Source organism: Empidonax traillii, unplaced genomic scaffold (assembly GCF_003031625.1).
Source record: "Empidonax traillii isolate 1590-97213 ecotype Southwest subspecies unplaced genomic scaffold, ASM303162v1 scaffold121:size1714817, whole genome shotgun sequence".
Taxonomy (NCBI): domain Eukaryota; kingdom Metazoa; phylum Chordata; class Aves; order Passeriformes; family Tyrannidae; genus Empidonax; species Empidonax traillii.
This window is the reverse complement of record NW_020955314.1, coordinates 990,637-1,014,479: the sequence shown is the minus strand read 5'-3', so window position 1 is coordinate 1,014,479 and position 23,843 is coordinate 990,637. Positions and strand designations below refer to the sequence as shown.

At 40.0% G+C, this 23,843-nt stretch overlaps 1 protein-coding gene across 20 annotated transcripts in view; it reads right to left on the bottom strand.

The window, feature by feature from the left end:
* Nucleotides 1-23,843, bottom strand: part of BBX (BBX, HMG-box containing) — a 140,935-nt gene that overhangs the window by 29,492 nt on the left and 87,600 nt on the right. For 19 of the 20 annotated variants that reach the window (XM_027883224.1, XM_027883225.1, XM_027883219.1 and 16 more), the window contains 5 exons: nucleotides 22,364-22,562; nucleotides 16,571-16,638; nucleotides 10,191-10,271; nucleotides 7,875-7,955; nucleotides 2,371-2,451 (listed from right to left, as the gene is read on the bottom strand). In XM_027883224.1, coding sequence (XP_027739025.1) covers nucleotides 2,371-2,451; nucleotides 7,875-7,955; nucleotides 10,191-10,271; nucleotides 16,571-16,638; nucleotides 22,364-22,562 — 510 coding nt within the window. The remainder of the gene's footprint in view (nucleotides 1-2,370; nucleotides 2,452-7,874; nucleotides 7,956-10,190; nucleotides 10,272-16,570; nucleotides 16,639-22,363; nucleotides 22,563-23,843) is intronic. The other variant, XM_027883208.1, reaches the window with a different exon arrangement.

The following is a 23,843-nucleotide window of genomic DNA, read 5'->3' as shown; positions in this document are numbered from 1 at the left end:
ACAAGTAAACAAAACCAAATGCTATCTCTGCATCTCCTGGAAACTGCAACTCTTCACAGCATCTCCCAAGCTCTGACCAGTACAGTCCAAGTCTTCAGATGTTGCTTACAGCCAAGTGATGTTAGCATTCCGCAGAAGAAGTGGCCTCCCTGCCTTGTGAAGGTGATGCTCAACCTCACCACTGACTCCCTTCACTCTCGTGCCTCCACACTAAAGGCTAAAGGCAGAGCAAGCATTTAGGCACAGCAAGAGACTGCAGAGCTGATCAGCAACAGCCTCCTAGGCTTCAGACTGCAGAGTGGAAACCTAGAAATCCTCAAGATTTTTTAGGAACTAACCTAACCCACTTCTGCATTTTATTTTAATCACCATCTGTGAAATACTGAGAAATACCAAAAAGGAAGGCACAAAGAAGAGGGGAAAAAAAAGAAAATCAAATTGGTTAATACACGCAGCGGAGAGATAAAGGAGGAGCAGAGCAGTATGGTGTGGTGAAGAAGACAGGCTCCCACACACCATGCATTTGCCATGCCAGCAGCATGGAGAGAGCAGTACAGTCCCCTCCAGTGCACAGCACCTGCAGTTTGGAGTTACAGTGGCACAGCACAGCTGTCTGCCAAATCAACTTGCAAACCTAAGACACCCTCGGGGTGATAGAGAACACGGTTTGTTTGGGATGCTCCAAACCAAGTCCTGAACTGCTACCTGAAAATTTAAACTGAATGTCTCTTATTTATCCAATTATAATCCAACATTACAGATCTCCAAAACTGGGGGGAGGGGGAAGGAAAAAAATAAAAAAATCAATAGCACTCATGGAGCTAGAGACAAGGAAGATGTGCTTAGCACATCTGCCATGCTTTTCTCTGTTTGAATCAGAGCCTTTAACATTCATTTTGTGTATTAAATTAGGCTTGCAGGAATCCATCTGAGGAATCACTCAGAGATCACACAGACCTGTCCAACATACACACGTCATGCTGCCAGACTTAGCGTCACTTTTTCTGCCACCCGCAGTACAAACTGTGCACTCCTGTGGACAACCACCTGTCCCTCCCCTAAATCAGGGCTTCACAGTCACATCACAACTTCTAATGCTGACTTCCAAAAATCAGGCTGCACTCAACAAAAGCCTTACTCCAGAACAGCACTACTCATAGCCTGCTGCTGTCCTGTAAGAGGATACCTCAAAAACCTCTGGTGTCCCTGACTAAATATTATCTGCCCTTCTGTTGTCCCAGGGCTCCACCAGCCAAATACCCTTATGGATCACTGATCACAGTTAGGTGTAGTCACCCTTGCACAGGCACTGCTGACAACATAGCACATACTCACAAACTCTACTACTGCCAGGGACTGCCTGCACGGTAAGGCTGGTTTTCTTCCACTCATTTGAGTTCCTATAAAGTCAGATAACTGCATCACTATCCACAGAACAAAGCATGAAATACTTTTATTTCACTGCTTCTAATCTCTGCCTTTTTTTTTCCTGAGAGGGACTGACCTCAGCAACAAGAATTTATGGCTGGATGTCACTAGACAGGATTCAGAAAACCACTTTCCTCACTGAAATAGGATGTGGTTTTGGAATTAAAAAAAAACCCTCAAACAACAGAAAACAAGCAAAAAGAAAAAAAAAAGTGTATACAAATAATTTGCTTCCATATTCCTTTATTTACCTGGAATACAGCATGTATCTTCATCTTTCAATCATCATGAAGAACAGCATTTGCACATCAAGCCTCAAAGGTTTTTGAGTGAATCATCCATGTCAAAGAGGACACCTCTGCAAGGTTATATTTAAGACTCACAGAGAACTTCTAGGACTTCTGGGAAACCTGACCCAGCATTCTTGATTACCACTGACAGCTGCCAATTTCAGAACTTAATATATTGCATCAACTTCCAACTCTTCATACAGATTTCTGATGACCTCAAAGTCTACTTTTCTTTTCCTACTCTCAGTCTCAGATTAAGCAACGCACCTTCCAACCCTTACAACCAAAGCTTTACTCTTTTAATCGTGGTATCCAACTCCTCATTAAAAAGAATGCTTCTATCTCTTGTCTTTGCTATTGTCCTGTGCACTGTTTTTACTACAGTTATAAAGCTAATTTTTCCAAAAGGAAGTGTAACCTTTTCTGTGATGTCTCCAAGAAACTATGGACTTTGTACATAAAGGTGTACAAAAAAAACCCCTCTAGGTCCCTTGGGCCGTTGCCACTGCCTAATTCTCCTGCTATTTCGTTATTTACTAATCTATGTTTCTGGAAATACCAAATTTGATTCTAAAGCAAACCTTACACGTAGCTTTTTTGGGGAAAAGATACACACATCTTCCCATAGTGATGCTACTGGGTATCACTTTACCTCTGCCAACTGGAAGAGTGCCGACTTCCCACAGTGCTTTACTGGCTCGGGACTTGGCAACTGGGAAGTATTTGATGAGATCTAGGTTACAAATGAACAGAAGAGAAAATATTTCAGTGGCACACAGGAAAGACAGAAAGGAAGGGAGAAAAAGAATGAAAAATTAAGGGGTTAGTAAATCAGTCACTTTTACATCCTTGTGGCAAAAGGCCCTACACTTTAGATAGACGATCCCATCCAAGAAACACTTAGAAGGTATTTAGGAGACAGTGCAATACAAGCAAAACCAGCATTTCTTCCTTAGATTAGGCTCAAGGATACTCAATCTATGTTTGTAGTGTCCACAGCTAATATTCTATCATGCTGTGAGTTTTATGTGACTAAGTGAACAAGATATAGCTGCTGCTTAAAAACATGAACTGTGGTGGTCAAGGGTAAATAAAATTCTCCTGGAAAGTCTGGGCAGTATTTCCCATTTAGTCAGACACAGAAGAGGACCATCTATCCTCACAGGGACTGCTTGTTTCGCTTTCTTTAGTTAGAAAAAGGAAATAAGACCTTATGTCTGGAGATCAAATCTAGCCTTCCAAATAGCTGTCGGTATACCACGACCAGCCCTGAGTAAATTAACTACTGCTGCACTTCAGGGAATTGCTTTTACAGCCAGATTTCTTCAGACATGCTTCCAATTGCAGTATTATGAGTTCACCACTGCAAAAATTAATCATTATTTATCAGTTTTGACCTTTTATTTTAGCATGGCGTTATATGGTAGTATTTGACCTGGAAGCCTTGAGCCAAGATCACCAGTGTGTCCATGGGATCTGTCTCATCCCAAAAATCACACTTAGGATTGTGACTGGGCAGATAGTGGCAGGACAAGGGGCAATGGTTTTGAACAGGAACAGGACAGTTGATGTTAGGAAGAAATTAATTTCTCAGAGTGTGGTGAGGCACTGGAACAAGTTGCCCAAAGGGGTCATGGATGCCCCATGCCTGTAAGTATTCAGGGCCAGGTTGGATGGGGCCCTGAGCAATGTGGTCTACGGGAAGGTGTCCCTACCCATGGCAAGGAGAGGAATGAGATGGGCTTTAAGGACCCTTCCACCATGAACCATTCTACGGTTCTATGATCTCTGAGATGCAAAAATTATCAGCTTTCTCCTTATATTTAATTCTTTCTTTTGAACTAGATTATTTGAAAAATTTACCTTTCAATTGTCAGAGATTTATTACACTCCCCACCTACCCCTCTGCCCAGAATCCAGGACATCCATTTCACTTCAAGCTATTTAAAATACAGTGAATAATGCCCAAGTGTGCACTAATAATAATTTTTAATATTAAACTAAAATAATTCAACATTCTAGTTTTGCTTTGAGACTATTCAGTGAACCTGCTCAGGTCCCCACTGGACCTTAGTGATCTTGTACCTGCACTTTGCAGGAAGAAGGTCTCAAATTTTTAATCTTTCTACCATAATACATTCTCACCTCTTAATGATTTTTTCAGCACAATATGAATGGCAGAAAAGGGACAGAAAAACACCCACACACTGAAGGATAGCCTGAGAAAACACAGGCACATCTTGCCTCCTGATGCACAAAGTGAGGACAGAGCAAACAAATTTTGACAATAGGTGTTCCTATCAAAATGTGAGATCCTTGTAGTACTAAGAGAAAGAGAGGAAGCCAAAAATTCACTTCAGTACAAAAAAAAAGTAAATTTCAGAGTTAAGAAAACAAACTGCAAGTGACAAACGCGTAACTCATTCTGCTGAAGTTGCTGGCCATACATCAGAAGGAAGAGGATGGATGATCAATCAGCTCTCAGTGAGACACTGATCCCACTCCCTGTCTTAACATTTTTCAGCTTTAATTAGAATAACCAAAACTTGCAGTACTACAACCACAAATAGCCCCTTGTTATGTAGAAGTTTAAGATGGGGGATCATTAGAATCAAGGTACTATCTTCTATTACAATGTAAGTTTCATTTTAGCTACTGTATTATATTTTAGTTTGCATAAGAAGCATGTGTCATGGCACTGCTTTTTCATTTCCCTCCTAGAGCAGGCACTGCACTTCAACACAAACATTTAATAATTTCAGCATATGGGCAAGCAGCAAATACATTTGTCTTTATCTGGGAAGATTACAGCTTTCCCTATGGGAAAGCTGGAAAAGAAAACAAACACTGGTTAGTTCTTACAATCACCATTTCGAGGCATTTTGACCTAAAGTTTTGGATTCAAATCTTCTGTTTAGCACAGAAATAAACAGAAAGGACTGCCTGCAAGCCTTCTCAAAGTGAGTATGTGAGAATGCAGAAGGGACAAAATCATCTCCAAGCATGCATTTTTTCTTAAATGATAAATAACCTGCTGGACCAACAAAAACAAATCCACCCTGTTGCGTACTGCATGTGATTTATTTATTTATTTATTTTAATTAAATCACCTAGGAAAAAAACTTAAGAAAAGCTGCTGAAAGCAAAGAGTTTTGGGGGTTTGGATTCATTTTGTTTTTAAGATGGCTGAACTAGCAATTTTTCTGCTTCCACTCCTGGAAGCCTTTTCTTTGTTTAATAACAGATGAGAGTTTAGCCAAGTAAATCCAAGACGCACTCTTGTTTCCTCTCAACGAAGCAATCGTCACCATCTGTTCACGTTTGCCAAACACACATACAGTAAGACCAAGAGTGCAAGGGGTCCCATCTGCTCTGCTTCCCTCACATGGCAAGGAGGATGACAGCGACCAGCCCATGTGCGCAGGCAGCTTGCAAACACCACGCTAAGGAACACAGCTCACTGCTCAGCAATCCCTGGCCCATATAATGGCTTTCCATAAAGGTACAAATGAGAAGGACAGTAGTAGGGCCAAGTATTTGCAAGATCAGAGGAGCACGAGAAAGCTGAAAGTGTAACTTGGCAACATTCCAAACTTTAAAAAAAAAACTCTTATGAGGATGTCACATCACCTTTGAAGACCTCCAAGGCACTTGCCTGCACACCCGCAAGACCCAGCAAAGTCTTGCTCCCAGGATTTTCATCCTCTGTTGTGGCAAGTCACTGGGCAGGACTCATTAGCCATATCCTGAACAGCTTTAATTGACAACTATAGTACTTGGGACAGACAACCAAATGAAAGTCTAACTAAGGCTGTAAAGACAAAAAGAATCCCACCTACTCTACATAAATCGAGTTGGTTTTGAGTGACAGGGGACTTGTACTCTGGGGGTAAAGGTGTCCATTTTAAATGACAAATCTACTCAATGGGATCACTGTCTTCACAAAGAGGCACTCTTACTCACCCATCTGCAAAGGCGGTGAAGAGAAAGGGAACATATGAGGAACACCCAGCCAGAACCAAAACTGAGCTGGGATGGCTGCCAGAAGTCTCTAGGCACATCAGACCACAGCACACTCCACATTTCTTCACAGGTCTACTTGGCTAGGGGTTAAATAACTACTTTCTCTCCCTCTCTTTTTTCTTTTGTAGCACTGCACATTGCTGACAGCAGCCCTCTGCAAATTGCTTGCATTCAGCTTACTAAATGGAGTAACACATTCATATAGCCAGGACCCAGTAAGAAGCGGAACAGTAAGGAACAGGGACTTTTGCCAAACTTGACAAAGACAGCCTGTGCAAATGAAAGTCCTTATATTTGATCGAGCACAAGCAGCTTTAATAGTGGGGGAGAAAGCTTAAAGAGGTTCTGTAATATGCTCAATACCTTCCTCTGGAACAACCTAAATGAAATCAGGCTGCAAGCTTAGAAAAATGCCATTTCTCTACTGCTATAGATAAAACATCATGTTCATCACTGCCATTAAGGTTTTACAGGAGGAATAACCATGGCCAACAATGTAGGGTTTTTTGTTCTCTTTTCTTTCCCAGATTTTTGTCCCTTATTTCTAGCCACAGAACAAATCAAACTCCTCCAGAGTACACACACAATTAAATACTTTTACAAGAAAAAGAGACAGACTTGTAAAACTGTCCTCAGCAAATTCTAATGAACTTTCTAAGCACCCCTTCTACCTAATATTTAAGGATTCATACATGCACTCCAATATGCAAAATGAGCTGGCTCAGCGTGGTGGCATTCAACTCAAAGCACTGCCACATCGGTATGACAATTTTCAGGTTTGTTATTTTGTTGTTTGTTCAATTAGAGATTTTAGGTTCTGTGAAATTCTGGAAGTATGGCTAAGCCATATTTTACATGACAATTTAGAATGTTAGAATACATATCCTGTTCAACTCTGCAGATATCCAAAATTGGTGTTTAATTAAAATGTAAGATGGCCAATATTTTTTAAACTAAGTTACCAGATTCACTTGTGCAATATTTTGCAATAAAATTCAAAAGAAATGTTCTCCAGCATATGTCTTTTAACTTGGTTTAAAAGGCTGGCTTCAGCACATATCTTCACTCTGCTCAATTCCACTGATTTTCTCAAAAGATTCCAAATTAACTTGTAACTTTCTAAAAAAAGGTGATACATATGAAAACACCTTCATGATTAGAGATACTAACTCTACTGTATCTTTCACAGTGGTGTTTGTAGTCAGGTATTTTATGGCACCTGAATGAGTAAACTGTTTATTTCTTCATCGGGCTTCCTAAGAAAAACACCAAGGCCCATTCTAGCTAAGCTAAAAACACTCAGTGCACATTAGCTTAACATTTCACTGAAAGAAGCATGTTGTATGTAGTCAAACCTCTGTAAACACATAGAATAACAAACAGGGTATCTTTTAATCCCATTATGCTCCTCCACTATAGCACCAGCTCCAGTTCCAGACTTTTCAGAGACACAATGAATATACCTGTACCATAATTGATTTTGCAAGAAGTACAAGACTCCCCCAAATGGGCAAGAAGAGTATATGTGTGGAAACTCAATTCACATAGAAACATTCAATACATGGACAAAGAAATTCTTAAAAGCAATGTTTAATGAACTCCAAATCTTCAATATGAGGAAGAAGGTGGATAGGTTATATACTTATGGGTAATTTATAGGTTTGATAAGTCACCACTTAATGATGCTGTTAAATATCCTTGTGGCTGTTGTGATAAGCTTTCTCTGACCTGCAAGGATTCTTCAAATGATCCTGCCTCTAGGGCAGTTGCTATTTTGCACTGCTGCAGCCTCTTCCACAAGCAGTGCTTAATGTAATTTCAGAATGTCTTTTAATTGTTGTTTACCTAGATGTAAATTAAAAGGCCATTTGGAAAACATGTCTGCAGTGATCCTTTGGTATGGAAAGCTAAGTAATGTTCACAAGCCCAGTATCTCTCATCTGTACCTACAGCTGGTACAAATGGCCAACATCTTGTCCGTTCTGCCCAGGATTTTCTTAACACAATGGTGAAGAAGATGAACATCTACTGATGAGAATCCCTTGTAAGACAGGGTGCTCAGCCGTTCAGTGACTACTCTTACCAGTTCCTTGTTTCCTCCCATCCTCCCCCCACCGTATTCAGCCACTATACCTCAGCAAACTGAAACAATGCAGACTCCTCCGTTTGTTTTACTGCCCCCGGGACTCCAGGCTGTGATGTGTTTGAAGAGATCTGTCGGGAAAACAATTATGCTTGTATTACCTAACTCTTCAGTTTCAGTATCAAACTTCAACATGTTAAATTTCTGATCCATCATACATGAAGGCTCCTGGTACCCAAGAGCATGCAAACGAGCCCCAGCACACCCATACAACAATCTGCTTTCCAGGAGGCAGGTAAATGGGTGATCTGTGATATGGTAATCTTAAATTATTTTTCACAAGGAAAACCTTTCCTAGGATCAACAAAACAGGTTTTTTTTTAAGGGCTTTTATTTGCTGGCTGATATGCTAAAGGAGGGTTAGCAAAAAAACTACACTGTATTGTATTTCACAGCTCAGAGAAAGACCTGAGACTGCAGAACGGTGGTGATGACAGAGCACAGATTCCTACTTTGCACAGAAGGTAAGTGTGGACAAGGACACAATGTATGCAGGTATTTTGAGATACCAGATCTATCCCAGACACTAAGGTAACTGCATTTCATGCTGCTTAACTTTCGCCAATTAGTTTTATTGCAAATGACACCTCTGATTAATGTTATGCCTTGGTACAAGTACTAATTATTTTGCCATTGACACACATACCCTCAATGCACTGGTTAAGTGCGCTCTCACTAAAGGCTGTTTAACATCCTCGAAAAGTAAGACTAGCTAATATGCATTCCTAATTCCTGATCATCAGTAAGGTACTTCTAAACCACATGTTTTAGCGGTGCAGTTGAGCTTGTTTCCTGGCACCCACTGAAATTTTTCTTCAATGGGTAAAGAAAAGCCAGTGGTCACAAAGCCCTCAGCAAGAGCTTATCTGGCAGTACACAATTCTTGCCTACTACCACATGGATCTGGCACTTCCCTGCTTCAGCACTGTAAAATGAACTGAAACAATTAGGCAAGCTGGTATTTGTCTCACTCTTTAAAAGATTCAGCAGTGAAATTCAAGAAATAGACCATTATCAAGAAGAACTATACCATGTATGACATCGCTCTACTGACAGTGTAAGTGTACAGAAGCATCTCAGAAATACTGGAAGATGGATGTTGAGTCATTATCACAGAAGTGTCATAAGTGACACTGGAATTAACCAATTCTAAGAAGCTTTTAAATATTGCTTTTTACTGCTGGCACACCAGGTCTTTCCTCTTCTTAACAAGAAATGCCAGCAGGCTGTTTAAGAGCCTAATTACAGGTTATTTACTGAACTCTGGCCATTACCTTTAATCAGTAATAAAGGATCAGTGCTTCAATTTATTTCTAATAAATTTTGAAAACCTTGGATCTTAAATTGGAACTCAAGGTCTTGTGCATTAATGTTAAAACAATCAAAATTATCATATTTTCTGGGTGCTAGGATAGCAATGTGTCTGGTCTGTAAGTGATGACATTTAGGGAGGAATATGAAGGTGCATGTGTCAATGAGCATTAAAGATAAGGGAGTCAGATTCACAGCTGGTGTGGATACAGATAATAAAAAGAAGCGCTGGATACAAAAGATTTCTTTCTGTATGCAGGTAAACACCACCCAGTGTCCTATACAATCAATATTTATGCAGCTAAATACTTCTATGTCACTTGATTATGACTATTTCAAAAGCTGGAACAATACAAACAAGTGATGCTTGCAGTTGGTCAGGATTCCTTGCAGTCTTATTTTTGTTGTGTCATTTATATCAGTGAAACCCCTAACACTTGCTTGAAGCAGTGTACACTTTTAAAGAAAAAAAAAAAAAACAAAAACACAAGACCACCACACCACAGTTGCACTTCTGGCAATAAGTGGAATATGTTGACAAAAATATTATACATTGCAAAGTTAAAGCATAGTTGCATAGAGCTATTTGGTGGCTATAGAAGAAAATATTGGAAACTCCAGAACTACAGAAGCTGATGACTAAAGCTGCCACAGTAGATTAGAAACATAATGTAACATCTAAATACACATCTTGAAACTTTAGTTAATGAGGTTCTAGTTTAAAACTAAGTGCAGGAATGACATATCTCTAAATTACAGTTTAGACCACAGCTCCATTATTGCACGAGGGTTTCCACCATTCTCCTAAACACACTTTCCTGCACTTAAGTCTGACCTACCTATCTGATAAATGACTCACTAGCATAAACCCAAAAAGAAGAAACAAATAAAGGCACAAATTTCATTTAAAGAATTTTGATTTTTCTTTCAGCTGAATATCAGTTGCTTCTTAGAAGGAAACACTTGGGAAGAAAACCCTTTTTAAAGAAACTCACCTCTGCAAACTGGAACAACGATGACTTCTGACAGGCTTCTGTAGAATTAGTTGCATCAGACTGGCAGGTACTGGAGGAAACCTGAAACAAGGGGTGTGCACAATAAGACCTCAAAGGTGTTTCTTTCAAGCTAAGAACAACAGTTAGTGAAATAAAATAGAGCATTTAAGAGAAGACAGACAAGCTAATGTTTCACATTCCCGGAAAGATTAAATAATATTTACCGATGAAAAGATAGTTTAGCATCCATTTTAATGCATTTGAAAATCATCTAAGAAGAACGACTACAAAAAATACCTTTTTTTCTTTTATAATTCTGAACTTGTCAGAATAGTTCTATTGAACAGAATCCTAAACGGATTACACTGGGCTACACACACAGCTATCTTGTAGTGGTGATGCTATCAACACTGCTGTATCTGTAGTCTGTACTATCATTCTGAATAAGAAGATTACCTAGATGGTAAAAAATGTTGTGAAGACATTGAGAGTTGCTAAGTGATGGAAATACTTATTAGAAAAATAATTCCAAATCTTAACAGCATGAAAGTAAGTAGATGAGGGTAGCCCAAGCCTAAAATTGCTAAAATAACATACACTTCAGGGGTGCTTTTGAGAAGCAGTGCAAGAAAGAGTCATAACACCTGAAATCAAAATACCAAAAACTGACTGCTCATAACCAAAAGCCTTATTTGAATTAACACAGAGCTTAGCCATACTATTCTTATTAGCTAGAAGTGGGTTAATCAAGCCTCATTCTGTAAAGGATCTTTATCAAATATGATACATTCAGTAAGTGTCACATTTAAGTGTAAAAGATCTATATATGTAACTCCTAGGAGCACGAGGTACCTTTAGTATAAAACAAGGTGTGTAACATGGCTTTTAAGAAACAGCAGAAAAGGAAGGAGGCTTTGTAAGATTTTAGGAAAAGTAACAGGATGGAAATTTTTTCACTAACAATTTTTAATTTTTCCACAAAAGTTCAGTTTATTTAAAACATTGCAATGCATATGTGGGGTTTTTTTCCTCTTTCTATTACCCAAACAAGTATATCAATAGTTTTTAGTGGTGAATGCAAACAAGCTACCAACTGCACCTTTTGCTGGTAAGCACATAGCACCACAGAAAATGCAGACCTACACAACAAGCTGTTGGCACTGCTGCTGCTGTTCGTCTGAGATGCTTAAGCACCACAATAGCACCAGTGGTATTTTGTTTCAGGAATCTGCAACCCACTCTCCCTTGAAAACACTCAATCTGAGTGTAGCGACCCACAGGCCGAGGGGAGCTACACCAACACAACAATTTGCTTGCTTGTTTCTTCCCTGCCATGAAACCAAGCAGCACCAGTGACTCCTATGGTCTGTATTTCCAATATATTTATCAAAGACTGAGAAAGACGTTTTACCAGTGTACTGTGGAGTCTACTAGCCTGAAGGGTTACAAAGAATGTATCTTTAATGCGTGTCTTTTGCTTTTTCAGTGGTTTGCTTCACTGATGTAATGTTTGTTACTGGTTTTTCTCATGTTTCTGTATGATCTGTTTAAAATGTCTGTGCCTCAGCAGTGGTCTGGACTGTTCTGGGAAAGCATCTTGCTGCTGTTGAGTGACCCATCTCTGCAGGTCTGAGACTCTGCAGTGGTGTGAAATATGTAAGCAACCATTTGGTTATTTTAGGCCACTTCACTGGTGGGATTCCCGCAGGAATAAACAAATCTGGGGTTGGTTCCCAAATAATTTAACTTTTCTGCAGTTCAGCCAGCTGCCTTATGCAGCTTAACTTGCAGTGTCTACTGAAGCAGTTTTTTTCCTAAGTGGAGCCTTTCCAATGCAAAAGGGCAGTACTTTGCTTAGAAAAAGCCATGTGAAAGCTCCTAAGGTGGGCACTGCAGGGCCACAAAGTCCTGAACTCTGCCCAGCCACCCATATGGAGACAATAGCTCTGCAGCTCCCTCTGGCTATCCAGGGCCACGTCCACCAGAACATGTCAGTACATGCCTGAGCTGGCAGCACACAAAAGAGCTCTGGGTTAGGAGCCATTGACCCACAGACCCCAGGAGCACCGTGCTGGAGTGGAGATGCTCTCCAAGGGAGGCTATCCCAGATCAGGCTATCCCAGGGCTGTAAGACATTCCCTCCCTGGGCAGGTGCAGGGACAAGAGGAGCATTCTCGCTGCCCCCTCTCATGCTGGGGGTGGGCACAGGTTGTTCACTCTTCGGTACAGGAACCACTTACTGTGGAATGTGTGAAGCCCTGTTTTCTATAGATTTGTGTGTAAAGGACAGATTGCTGGTGCACAGTAACTCAGAGTAGATTTTATGGTTGGAACCACTGCACTTTTCCTATCACTTCCTCTTATTCTTTAGGAAGGTAATGCTGTTGCCTTTGCTTGACAGAGAACTAATTTGAGCTTGTTTCTTCTACTCTGCTGCTCCGCAAACACTCTTGACTTGTAGGAAACTTATTATCTCCAGGACTTCTAACCTTTGCCAGGCTGAACCTGATCAAAGCATTAAAATAATTACCAGAGGGAACAGATGCACAGATAGTGCCATTTGGTATGTGTCATTTCCCGATGTAATAAAATGTCCTCAGCATGTCATTTCTTCTCCTCTTTCCTTCACCCAGCTTTCCCTCAAGCTGCACTGAGAGATTTTTCACTTCTGATTAACACCTTGCACAGACCTGGCATCACATGCAACATAACCTTTTGTTTAAAAAAGAAGGAAACCACAAGGATAACACCTCTGTGGCCTCCCCTTCCCTCCAGGGTACTGTAACCTGCTCTAAAATGATCACACCAAACAAAGGTGGAGGACAGACCCTAGGGCAGCCCCTGCCTTGCCTGCCACTGCCTGATGTGAGGCTTTAATGCTGTCCCGATGTGCTGAGCAGTGGAAAGCCTGGAAACTGGTAGAAGAGACAGGTTTTGGACTACACGATGAATTTTGGGATTTCTGGGCAGTAACCTATAGAGAGGCCACTAGGTGCTGCTGTAACGCAAGGAAAGGGCCCGACGGACCGTAAGGGAGATGTGCAGAGAGACAAACAGGCAAGCAAGGAGCGCTGCTCACCGTTGCTAATGACCTGCGGAGAGGACCAGGCTCTGCTGACAGAGCAGACCCGTCTTTGCTCAAGCGTTCAACAAAATACACTCATATACACACCACGGTCTTGCAACCCAAAACCTAGGTGGAAACGCCTTGGTTATCCAAATCCTTCGTCTACTGCCCTTAAAGCCTGTAGCTTCTCTTGCTTATCTGCTTAGTAACTCCAGCTGCTGCCTAGAAATCAATCATGGCCAACACTGAGTTCCGTTATTAGAAGAAAATCTCTCTAGTCTATTGAAAAAAATTACAAAAACAGGAACACACCGAGAGATGGTGACTGAAGCCTCAAAACAATTTTGTAAATATCACTGTTGTGCCTCTTCCCATCCTCCTGCTGGCAGGTCACTTTGTTACCTGACATCTGGGCTTCTGAGAACCCCGAGATTAAACACCTGGCTTGAAAAACTCCTGTACGTCCATTTAGCATAATCCTGACGGAACATCAGCAGGTGTTGAAAATGTTTACGTGGGATTAATAGACAAGTGCAGTGTCCCTCACCTTCTCCCAAGTTCTGAGCAAAACTATGCCAGTGCTGTCCTACTCTCCTTTAACAACTTTTAAGATGATAAAAGTATTTAAGATGTATGTTACAAGGCCACCCAAGCCTGCATAATCACACATATGCACAGCAGTCACACTGCATTTTGACAGGCAGACCCCCAGTTTAAGACTCATATATGTGCATGTGTGTCTTACATATATACACAGACTTTAATGATAATGAAACCTATGCGATGTCATTCAGAGCACTCTTTTAAAAATGACAGTGTCCGTCCTTTTATTTTTTAATATAAATGCCATATTTATATTAATATTTTTATATATATTATAAATATATATATTTAAATATAAATAAATACATGTACAACATGTATTTAAATACTTACGTGCATATAAAAACAAAATATATACTCTCCATAGTTAACCAACTTCTGAACCTCTGCACTAACAATACCTCAGCAGTCACCTTAATACACCAAATTCTCTGCCATGTTGATACCAACTCTAATGCAACACAGCTGACCCCTCTCCACCGAAGAGCAAAGCAGCCTATCAACTCCACAATGAATTCTTGAGTTTCTTTCTGAGCCTCTCATATCACCTCCTGGCATGTTCTGCTAACCTCCCAAACACTGGTTGGAGTGTAAAACCATAAACATGGCAATCCAACCATAGATTCTCATAAAGGCATACAAAGATGAACATCTTACACCTCCTCTGTCCATATGCCCGAGAATGGGAAGACAAAAGAGCTGTTCAGTTATTTGAGTTTAAATAGGTTTAGGATCATTACTACATTTCCAAAACACAGGTCTAAGAAATATTTGCTCTGTATCTAATCACCACTGAAACACAAGGAAAAGGAAAATGGAAGACACACCAGGGCAGCCACACAAAAGAAACTGAGAAAGTTTCCCAGAACATGGAAACACAGCTGGAGACTTAATTCCTGCTAACGTGCAGTTAGGAGGACTGAACTTCGTTCATTTGGGTCCCTTTGTGAATATCAATCACCCAGATTGTTCTGAAGGATGTATTTTATAGATAGTGGGCTCTCAAAAAGGATTGGAGATGTGCAGCTTCCTGGGAAAGTTCTCTGTCACTTACCCGCTTCTCAGAGAGGGTAGTACAATTAAGAAAGGATAATTCATTAGTACAGGCTAAATTATGGCCCATCGTGATTTTAAGAACAGCCAACAAGTCCCTCAAGTAGTTTTGTTCAGGCTGTATTTATGACAATTATTTTGCTCCACACTTTCGGGGAAAGCAGATTACACAGCTTGCTTGTTTGATGTGGAGGGCCAGGTTTCAAAAGAAGACTACGGGCCCAGAAGAGCACAGCAGAGTAAAGCTTATACATGAAGTGAATATTACATCACAAGTCATATTCCACACTTCTATCAGAAAAAATGAGGTTTATGTAGGCATATGGGAAACATGTCTTTTGCTCAAAACAAACAAAAAAAAGAGTCCTGATTAAAAAAATATCTATGTACTAAACCAATTGCAAAACATCTTTCTGATTTGTCTCTAAACCTATAGGTAGATTTAGTCCTTCACTGCCATCTGAAATCATATTACTTAAGGCTGTTATGTAAAATGAAGAAAACTCAACTCACAAAGACCTTTCTTAATGGAAGTTAGTATCTGTGACTACAATATACCTTTCCCTTACATTTAAACGTAACGAGGCAGTAAAAACAGTTTTTATGCTCCAAGCTGAGAGATTACAAGTTTGAGAAGTACAGGACAGAATCATTTTAGCACAAAATAAGACATTTCATTTCATTGCTTTGCCGGCTTGACACCAGTGTTTCTGCAGCATGGAAGGCCAGCAGCCACACCTGCACAAAAACCTCCATGGCTCAGACCAGTGTGCAAAGCACTGAGGAGTCTTGGTGGTAGAAGAATAACTATCTCAAACGCACTGCACATTTTGCATTTGGGGGTATCACATATAAATTAAGTTAATTATTGCTTTGCCTCCCAATATCAACAACAACAACAAAAAAGAAACCTTCTTCACTTCCACTGCTCTTTCCAGGCTAGAGATTTATGGCAGTGACTACCTATTTTACCCAACATACAAGCTTTTTTTTGGACCATTTCCAAAGCTGGCCTCAAAAATAGATCATAAATAACCAGTATAAAGAAAGACCAGAGGTCTCTGCACTACTGGAGATAGGCAGGCACACTTATTTACTAGACCCCTTTGTAAAAATATAAACAACGTTTGTGATGTCAACTGAACTACAAACTTCTTTTTAGATATAAAGACTTAGTGAATAGGAGTAGACTGCAATACTTTGATTACCTCTTAGCATGTGCATGGTTTCAGAACGCCTATACAATGACATTGACTGTATGGAAGTTATTAGGTGCTTATTTTGCTGTTAGTGCCGAGGTCACAGTTGTGTGAGGCATTACAAAAGCATATAAAATCCCTGCCCAAAAAAGCTTGCAAACCACCTGTTTGTTAACACAGTCACAGTATTTCATGCCTTCCACCTCTGGCAATATTCTTTCATAGGGTAGACTTGACTGGTGTGATCAAATATTCAGTCAGCAGAGCTAATATCGAACTGATACAAAAACTGGACTCAACCTCTACATTCACAGTTGGGATACCGGATTCACACTTCAGTCCCACTTGAGGTTACCTGTGATATGTCCTAAATTTAATTCCCCATTGGTCAAATATTCCTCTTATGAGGTCTCTTTAAACTCAGGGATTGTAGTAAGGGAGAGAAAAGAGGTCCTTACCTCTTGTGCAGTAAGCGCATGTTCCCCTGCTAGAAGCAGCATACTTAGGCCTCCCATTTGTGTAGGATCTGTTAAAAGAGTAAAACCAAGTCTTAAGTTGATTCATTTGCTTGTTTAAAAAACCTACCACTTGCAGCATTAAACCCCCAGAAGACTACTTGTCACAGACACTCTAAGCAAGCTGCCATAAAAGGCAGTTCAAGAGAATCACAAATAACCATTTCTGTACCCTCTGGGAAGGCTTTCAAAGCTGTTTGAAGGATTTAATTGGATTTGTGTGCTTAACACCCCATTGCGTGGATTTACAATTTTGCTGCCAAAGGTTTTATGTACTACAGAGATGAATATCTTTAAAAAAGCAACTGTAATGATCTCATACATAAATATACACAAAGATGCACATGTTTATAACTCAGTGGATGCTCCTACCAAGGGATTGGTTCCTTCTTTAGCCACTGAACAAATTAAAAGATGGAACAAACAACATGATCAAGCTCTGAAGCAAAACTTCTATTTTCATTTATCTTTAATTTAGAGCTGCATTAAGTGGTGAAAAGTGCCAGCCTGACAATTCTGAAGCATGAAGCGCTTGATCCTCTGTGCCAGAATAGCACAGGCACTGGCCAGGCAAGCTGCCTGCCTACTTGTTGCCCTGCCAATACAATATGTAATTGAGGAAAGTAAAATGGAGATATAAATGTTCTTTTTCCAAGTATTTGATACTGACAGCTCCTCGCCTCCAGCCTTCCTGCACTTCAGGAGCACAGAAAATGAAAACAAGTGAAAGCAATAAACACTGGCACTGCATTAGCCATGGAGTGGCTTTTCCTCTCAGAACAGTGGTTGCTCTTCATCACTATGAAGACTAACTGATTTTCTGATTTTCAGGGAACGCCTTGGAAGAAATGCAGGGGCCTGATTTAACAGTGTCATGTAGACAGAGGGAGACTATGGCCCAAATATGTCATACAACAGTCACATCATGAGAGAAAGGGAAGCATCATCCTTGCTGTATTGCTGAAACATCAACTTCAAAACGATTAGACACACCAAAGCTAAGTGACCTTCCCCAGGTTTCACTAAGCATGTTTTCCAATATCCTTTTGCTAAACTGTACAAAAACTCTCTCCTACAACAATAAATTACATGTAGCCAGGGCCATTCCCTGGAATGGAGGCCAAATGGCACACTTACCTTTGTCCACTGAGTTCCATTTCGAGACGCAAAATTTGGATGCAAAATAGCTACAACCAAAATGCCCACTGGGAAATCCCCTGGCCCCTTTGCACTCAGGAGTGGAGCCAAGGAATTTGTTCATCTTTTCACCTGATGTGGGCCAAACTGGTACCTGTAAACCTCCACACAATTTAGTGCTACTGATGATCAAGGTTCAGTTCATGGGAATACTCATTGGTGCTATTTAATTCAATACCACAGACGCTGCCAAAAATTCTCTGGCAGATAGAATCCCACACTGACATTCACAAGGTAAGTTTTTTCACATGGTAAGTTTTCCAGTAATCTCTTAGAAGGGCATTAAATAGAAGCAGAGGAAAACAATGTGAATAAACCAGGCTCATTCACTATTTCAAGGATAGAAGAATGGCTTATCATTAAAATGCATCCTAAATAACATCTGGCTTCATACCAAATATTTAACTAGAATTACTTTTTTCCTTCACCATAAAATACAGGTAGAAGATGTGTGGATTTTTTTCATATTTTTAGGGAGTTTTAATTTTTAAATAAAAAAGGAAAAAAGTCTATTAAGCTTCTATGAAGACACAAGACACTATTGAAAGTGTAGAATCTAGTAACAAGAAGTGGTTGAAGAAATGAAGACAGAAAATGGGAAAGGCCAGCAAGTACCTAAGTACAATTTGTAAGTGAAGTGATCCTGTCAGCACAGCACTTTATGCCATCAAAACAGCTGATCAGAAACCATTCAGTCCTTCAAACCAGAGGACACCAGGGCAATTAAGAAGTGACAAGTGAACATGCATCTTGAAAAATAATGCCTGAGCAGGCAGTTAATTTGGAGGAAGGAGAGATCAGAAGAGATCTCCAGGCCCATCATAAGCTTACTGAACTGCATATTAAACAGTAAGGGCTTGGCTGGTTGCTTTCTACTTTCTTTATTCCCAATGGAAGGCTTTTGCAGAATCCAAATCTTCCAAGCATTAAGGGCTTTCTTCCAGTTTTTAGCTTAAATATACTCAGGGTCAAGCAGTGCACATTTTTTCTGGTGCCTGCATCTTTAAGATTAATAACTGTTCTCCTAAACGGCATCTCCCTTCTGTGCATTTACTGGAGTTTACCTACGCTTCTTCCACTTGCTTTCCTAGTCTAAATAACTCAAGATCTCCTGACGTCATCAATCACATCCATGGTTCCAGCAATCCCTGTAGCTCTCCTCTCCAGTTATCCCAGGTAGAGTTTGTCTTTCTTATACACGGGTGACCAACATCAGATGAGTGGGTTCCTGAAAACACTCTGCCTGACAAACTGTAGTATAGCACTTTCTTATGCCCACGCTGTACTGATGACTCCCAGATGCTCTTTTACACTTCATTTTAGTTATCCATGGGTCCTATTACCCCTCCTCAGTTTTGGCCAACTGGAGAACACTCAGTTCACGGCTGTAAAATTCTTGCCCCTCTTTTAAATATCTTCTTGGTGGTCTTGGCTTTCTGCCTTTCAAATAAGTAGCTTATCATAAGAGGACAAAGATACAGGCATTTTTCCTGAACTAAGTAAATACTTAAACTGTTTATTTAAATATAAAAATTAAGAGGAAGGAAAAAATGATAACTAAGTGGAAAGTGAAAGTTTAATTTGATGCTTAAACAACTTGAACACTTATGCTGCAGCTGTAGCAGAGGGCTGGTGCTTAGATGTCTGATCGTGATAAAAACAAAAATCCTTCCACTAAGGTTTCAATTTACAAAATAACTTCACCTAAGGAAGACAAAATGTACATGTGCAAACACTGCCGTACGTTTATAGTGCCTTCTCAGCACACCAATGTTTCTATTCTGGCACTAAGAACTTATTAGTATGAAGAATTAAGAATTTCAAGGGGTATTCTGGAGTAATTTATAGTTAGATCAACAGTACTGAGAAAACAGCACACACATTTGACTTGCAGAATGGGAGGCGATTCGTGACTTTCTCAACAGCTTTTAATACTGATGAAACTTAAAACCACCTCACTATTTGGGAATGACATATTTTGTTAGTACTGGGCTGGTTAGAGACTCAGCAGGCTGACTTGTTCATCATTGCCATTTTTCAGTCAGAGAAAGAAAGAACTGAGGAAGAACTAAGCAGAAAGAAGGCCAGCAGGTACCACCTCCAGCTAACTTTTACCTGGGTAAAGCATAATTAAGCTTCTTTCCAGAAAAACAAAAATAGCATTTCTATAGGGATACAGCCTACTCTAGGAAGTGTCCTTTTTCCACCCTGTGCCTCACTAAAAACATTTTGGTTCAGACAGTTTTTTTCTGATGCAAAAATGTGAAAAGTACTGGGAATCTTGCACATTTTTATGGCAAAGCTGTTGCAAACAACAGTTGCCTTTGCCCTACACGCTACAACAGATCACAGGTGAGCCATGTCATGAGGAAAGCATGCTCAACACTACAGCTTCCAGGCCAGATGATCAAGGGCACTGATTTGTGGGTCTGCAGGTCAGAAGCCAAATGCTGGTGCCACACCTCAGCTTCTTGACCTAAAGTAGGTGAACAAGAGACTTAAATGTAGGGCGATTATTCCTTTAATGACAAAAAAGTAAGGGAGAGACACAGCTTGTGTGGGACTTAAAAAAAACCAAACAGATCTATATATTTCATTTTCCAAAATTAAATGTAACATGTAAAAACAGTCAAGACAGGATTAGCAACAACCAACAAATAAAATAGATTTCCTGGCATGACTTTGGAATCATACAAACCTTGTCCTAAGAAAGTTATCTGCCTTAAAGATACAAGGCAGTCAGTGGCATTTCAAAGGTAAAAGTGTTCCTGAGGTGGTTCAGCTACATTTCAGTCCATCAGCTACTATACAGCCTGGATTTTAAAAGAGATAGTACTTGATAGAAGAGTTAGAGTTGAATTGAGCTATCATGTGAAGTCAGGAAGAGAAGAGCACAATAAACATACCTAGAATTAATTGGTTTATAGTTAACTAAGCAGTAATCCACTTGGCATGGCACACTTGTCATGACGTGGATGCTGCTAACATCTCTGTCAGAACCTGTCACTATTTTATGAGCTATTGTTATACTCAAGAAATCGCCAGCCTTCATGGGCATGAGGACTGGACCAAGATCCCTATGAATTACCAATGCTCATTGACTCAGTCTGCGGGAAAAAAATAAAAATAAAGACTATCACATGCAGCACAAAAGGGCCTTCTTCAGAAATGAATGGCTCTATAGATAAAACAACGGATTAGATTAGTTTCTAATTAATTCTCAATTTCTCTCTTTGCTTCGACAGGTGTTGCTTCAGAATCTCTGTACTCAAAAACACTACATTAGGATAGCCCAGCAGGAGCAGTAGGGAGTGGATGAGAGGTAGGTCAAGACCTATTACTTGTTCTTTATGTTAAGTTAATAAATCTTTAAGGAGCATAGAAATGATTCCTCTAATAGCAAAAGCAGAATGGGATGAAGGGGCTTGCAAATTTTGGAACTGGTCTCCCACATATCTGAACTACATAGCATGAAAAACTTTATTTTATCACATTTCACAGTTCCTTAACAGCCAGAAGGAATTTCATTATGGAAATTTTCATTATCACTATACTAAGGTATACACGCCTTTTATCCTTACACTTGTTCCATTAAACCATTTTCCACTCTCCAGCTCACAATCTCTCTAAGCAGAAAAGTCCTATCTGCCACACTCTTGTCACAAACTATGTAGGATATGACAAAGTTTCTAATTTTATAAATACTGATGTATCTGAAACTTTAAATGAGGGGAAAAAAAGGAAAAAAGACAGAAAAAAGAATGGTGGGGGAAAAATGTGTTTTCTATCTTGACTGTTAGGTTTTAAGCTGCCAGTATGTAACACTAATGTCTCTGTATTTCAAGGTCATGATTACAACAGTTCTGCTATTTATGGATATCAGTGAGAGATTATCTGGTTTTTACCAGTTCAGGCACTCCTGAACTCCTGAACCACCTACACTTCTTTACATATTTAGGGGCTTTTTTTCAAATGTTTAAAAGATTGGAAATTGCTCCTCCAAGATACAATGGGCAAAAGAACATATTTCAATTCAATTATGCTTCTCTTGATTTAAATACAAAAAAGTTAGCCCCACTGGTACACTGATTCACAAGAATGTTAACATCTCCAACTTCAGAGACACCCATATATTATTTCTGCAAACAGCAAATTACTAAACAGAATACAACATTCTATGACATATAAAAAGAATGAACACAATGAGTGTTTTTCCTTTTGACCAGAGAATGAAAGTCTCTAACAGCAGATAAGCTGGAATCAAAAATCAATCAAACCTGGACTCCAAATGGGGTATGGATTACGATGCCACATATCTGGACTTGACTCTTGAAAGTAATCATACACTAAGGAAAATCTTAGGAAGTTGTTATACAGAGGTTTAACTAGAGTTTTGGTAACTTACTTTGGGACATGAAAGTTATTTGCAGTACAGTACTGTGTGCACTAAAGAAAACTGGTATCACAGTTCTATTCCAACATTGCATCCTCAAACAAAACGAGGATGCTACAGCTGAGTAACGTGGATGGAAATCTCACCTGCCATCGCAAAGTTAAGCTGTGGCATTTCTTCACTTTTGGTTACTTTCCTTGGGCTCGGTAAGTCTTTTGCAGAATCTGATGCAATGGCCCATAACTTTTTCCTGTTTGTAACACTGGATGCCTGGGTTTTCACAGGTTTGTTGGTTGTGGGGCACCACTTGTACCCTGGGTTTGCTTTCATAAATGCATCCTTGTACTAGAAAAGAAAAGGAAAATTACCAGTCGTGACATTATACTATCCACAGGGCAAGAGAACACACTGCACGTATGAGGATTTAATACAGTAAATAATCCTTAAATATATTGATTTTTTAACAGTTTAATCACATGCTTAGAATCTGACCACCAACTCTAAGAAGAATTATTAAGATATGTAGAGTTATAAATAAAAAAGTGAGTTTTCTCTTTCTTCTCCTGAGGGTCCATTTCCCAGAGCAGGCTGAAGTTCTGATCCTCCAAACTGCTCTCCAGTGCCTGTATGCTCATGCTGTGAGATAGAGATATTTGAATTCTTTAGCAGGTACAATCTTCATTTGCTTTCTAGTTTGAATTAAATGAAAACATACATTTAGCAACAAATACAGCATGATATGTCTTACCTTGCTCCCATTCCATTCTTCTCTAACAGTTTTGTATTTTAGAATATTTGAGTATATGCTTTCCCAAACCAGGCACCAAAAATAAGTCACAACCAGTATAATCCCACATTCAGTATCTTGGGACACATCCCCGCAGTGCTTCTTCCAAAATGTACCATGCTGTATGGCTGCATAAAATAAACTGTGACCATTTTAAAACACTCTGGCCTTGAGCACCCAGCACACATCTCAGTTGTTTGCTATGTTCTTGGTATGAGGCAGCAAAACAAAGGAAGCCAGACTACACATGATGGGTGGGGAAAAAGGCTTGGATCCTACACAGTTTAGGGGGGTAGGGGAAAGGACAAGAGCCTATTTTATTCACAAGATGCAACAGCAACATTTTTCGAGTATCTTGCTGACTAGATTAAAATGAGATTTTTGAATGTTAACAGGAATAGAAAGACTGCATTTCAGTATTTTAAATGTGTTGCTATGCAAGGTGGAGAACTGGTGAATCAGAGGAACATGCCACGCATTCCAGCTGCAGATGTTTGCCTAACAACTGATAGGGGTGTTCAGCACTGGCTGCTGGGGAAGCCTACCCTGTAAGTACCAGTGCCCACTGCAGGGAGAAGGAACCCAGTACCTCCTCCGGACTGGGTGGCTCTCAATGGCAGCAAATGACCAGAAGAGCGGTTTCATCCTTGGAAAGTACACGGCAGGGCAGCTGCAGGAAGTTTGTTCTGTGATTACATGTTCCCACCCACACAGCTGTCATCAGTCCCAGTTACAGCACAGAGGAGCACCTATGTTTCAAGCACATATGTGCACAGAAACACAGGCAGAGAGCGAAAAAAATCCCTTGGGCATCAGATACAGAAACAGCACTGAAAACC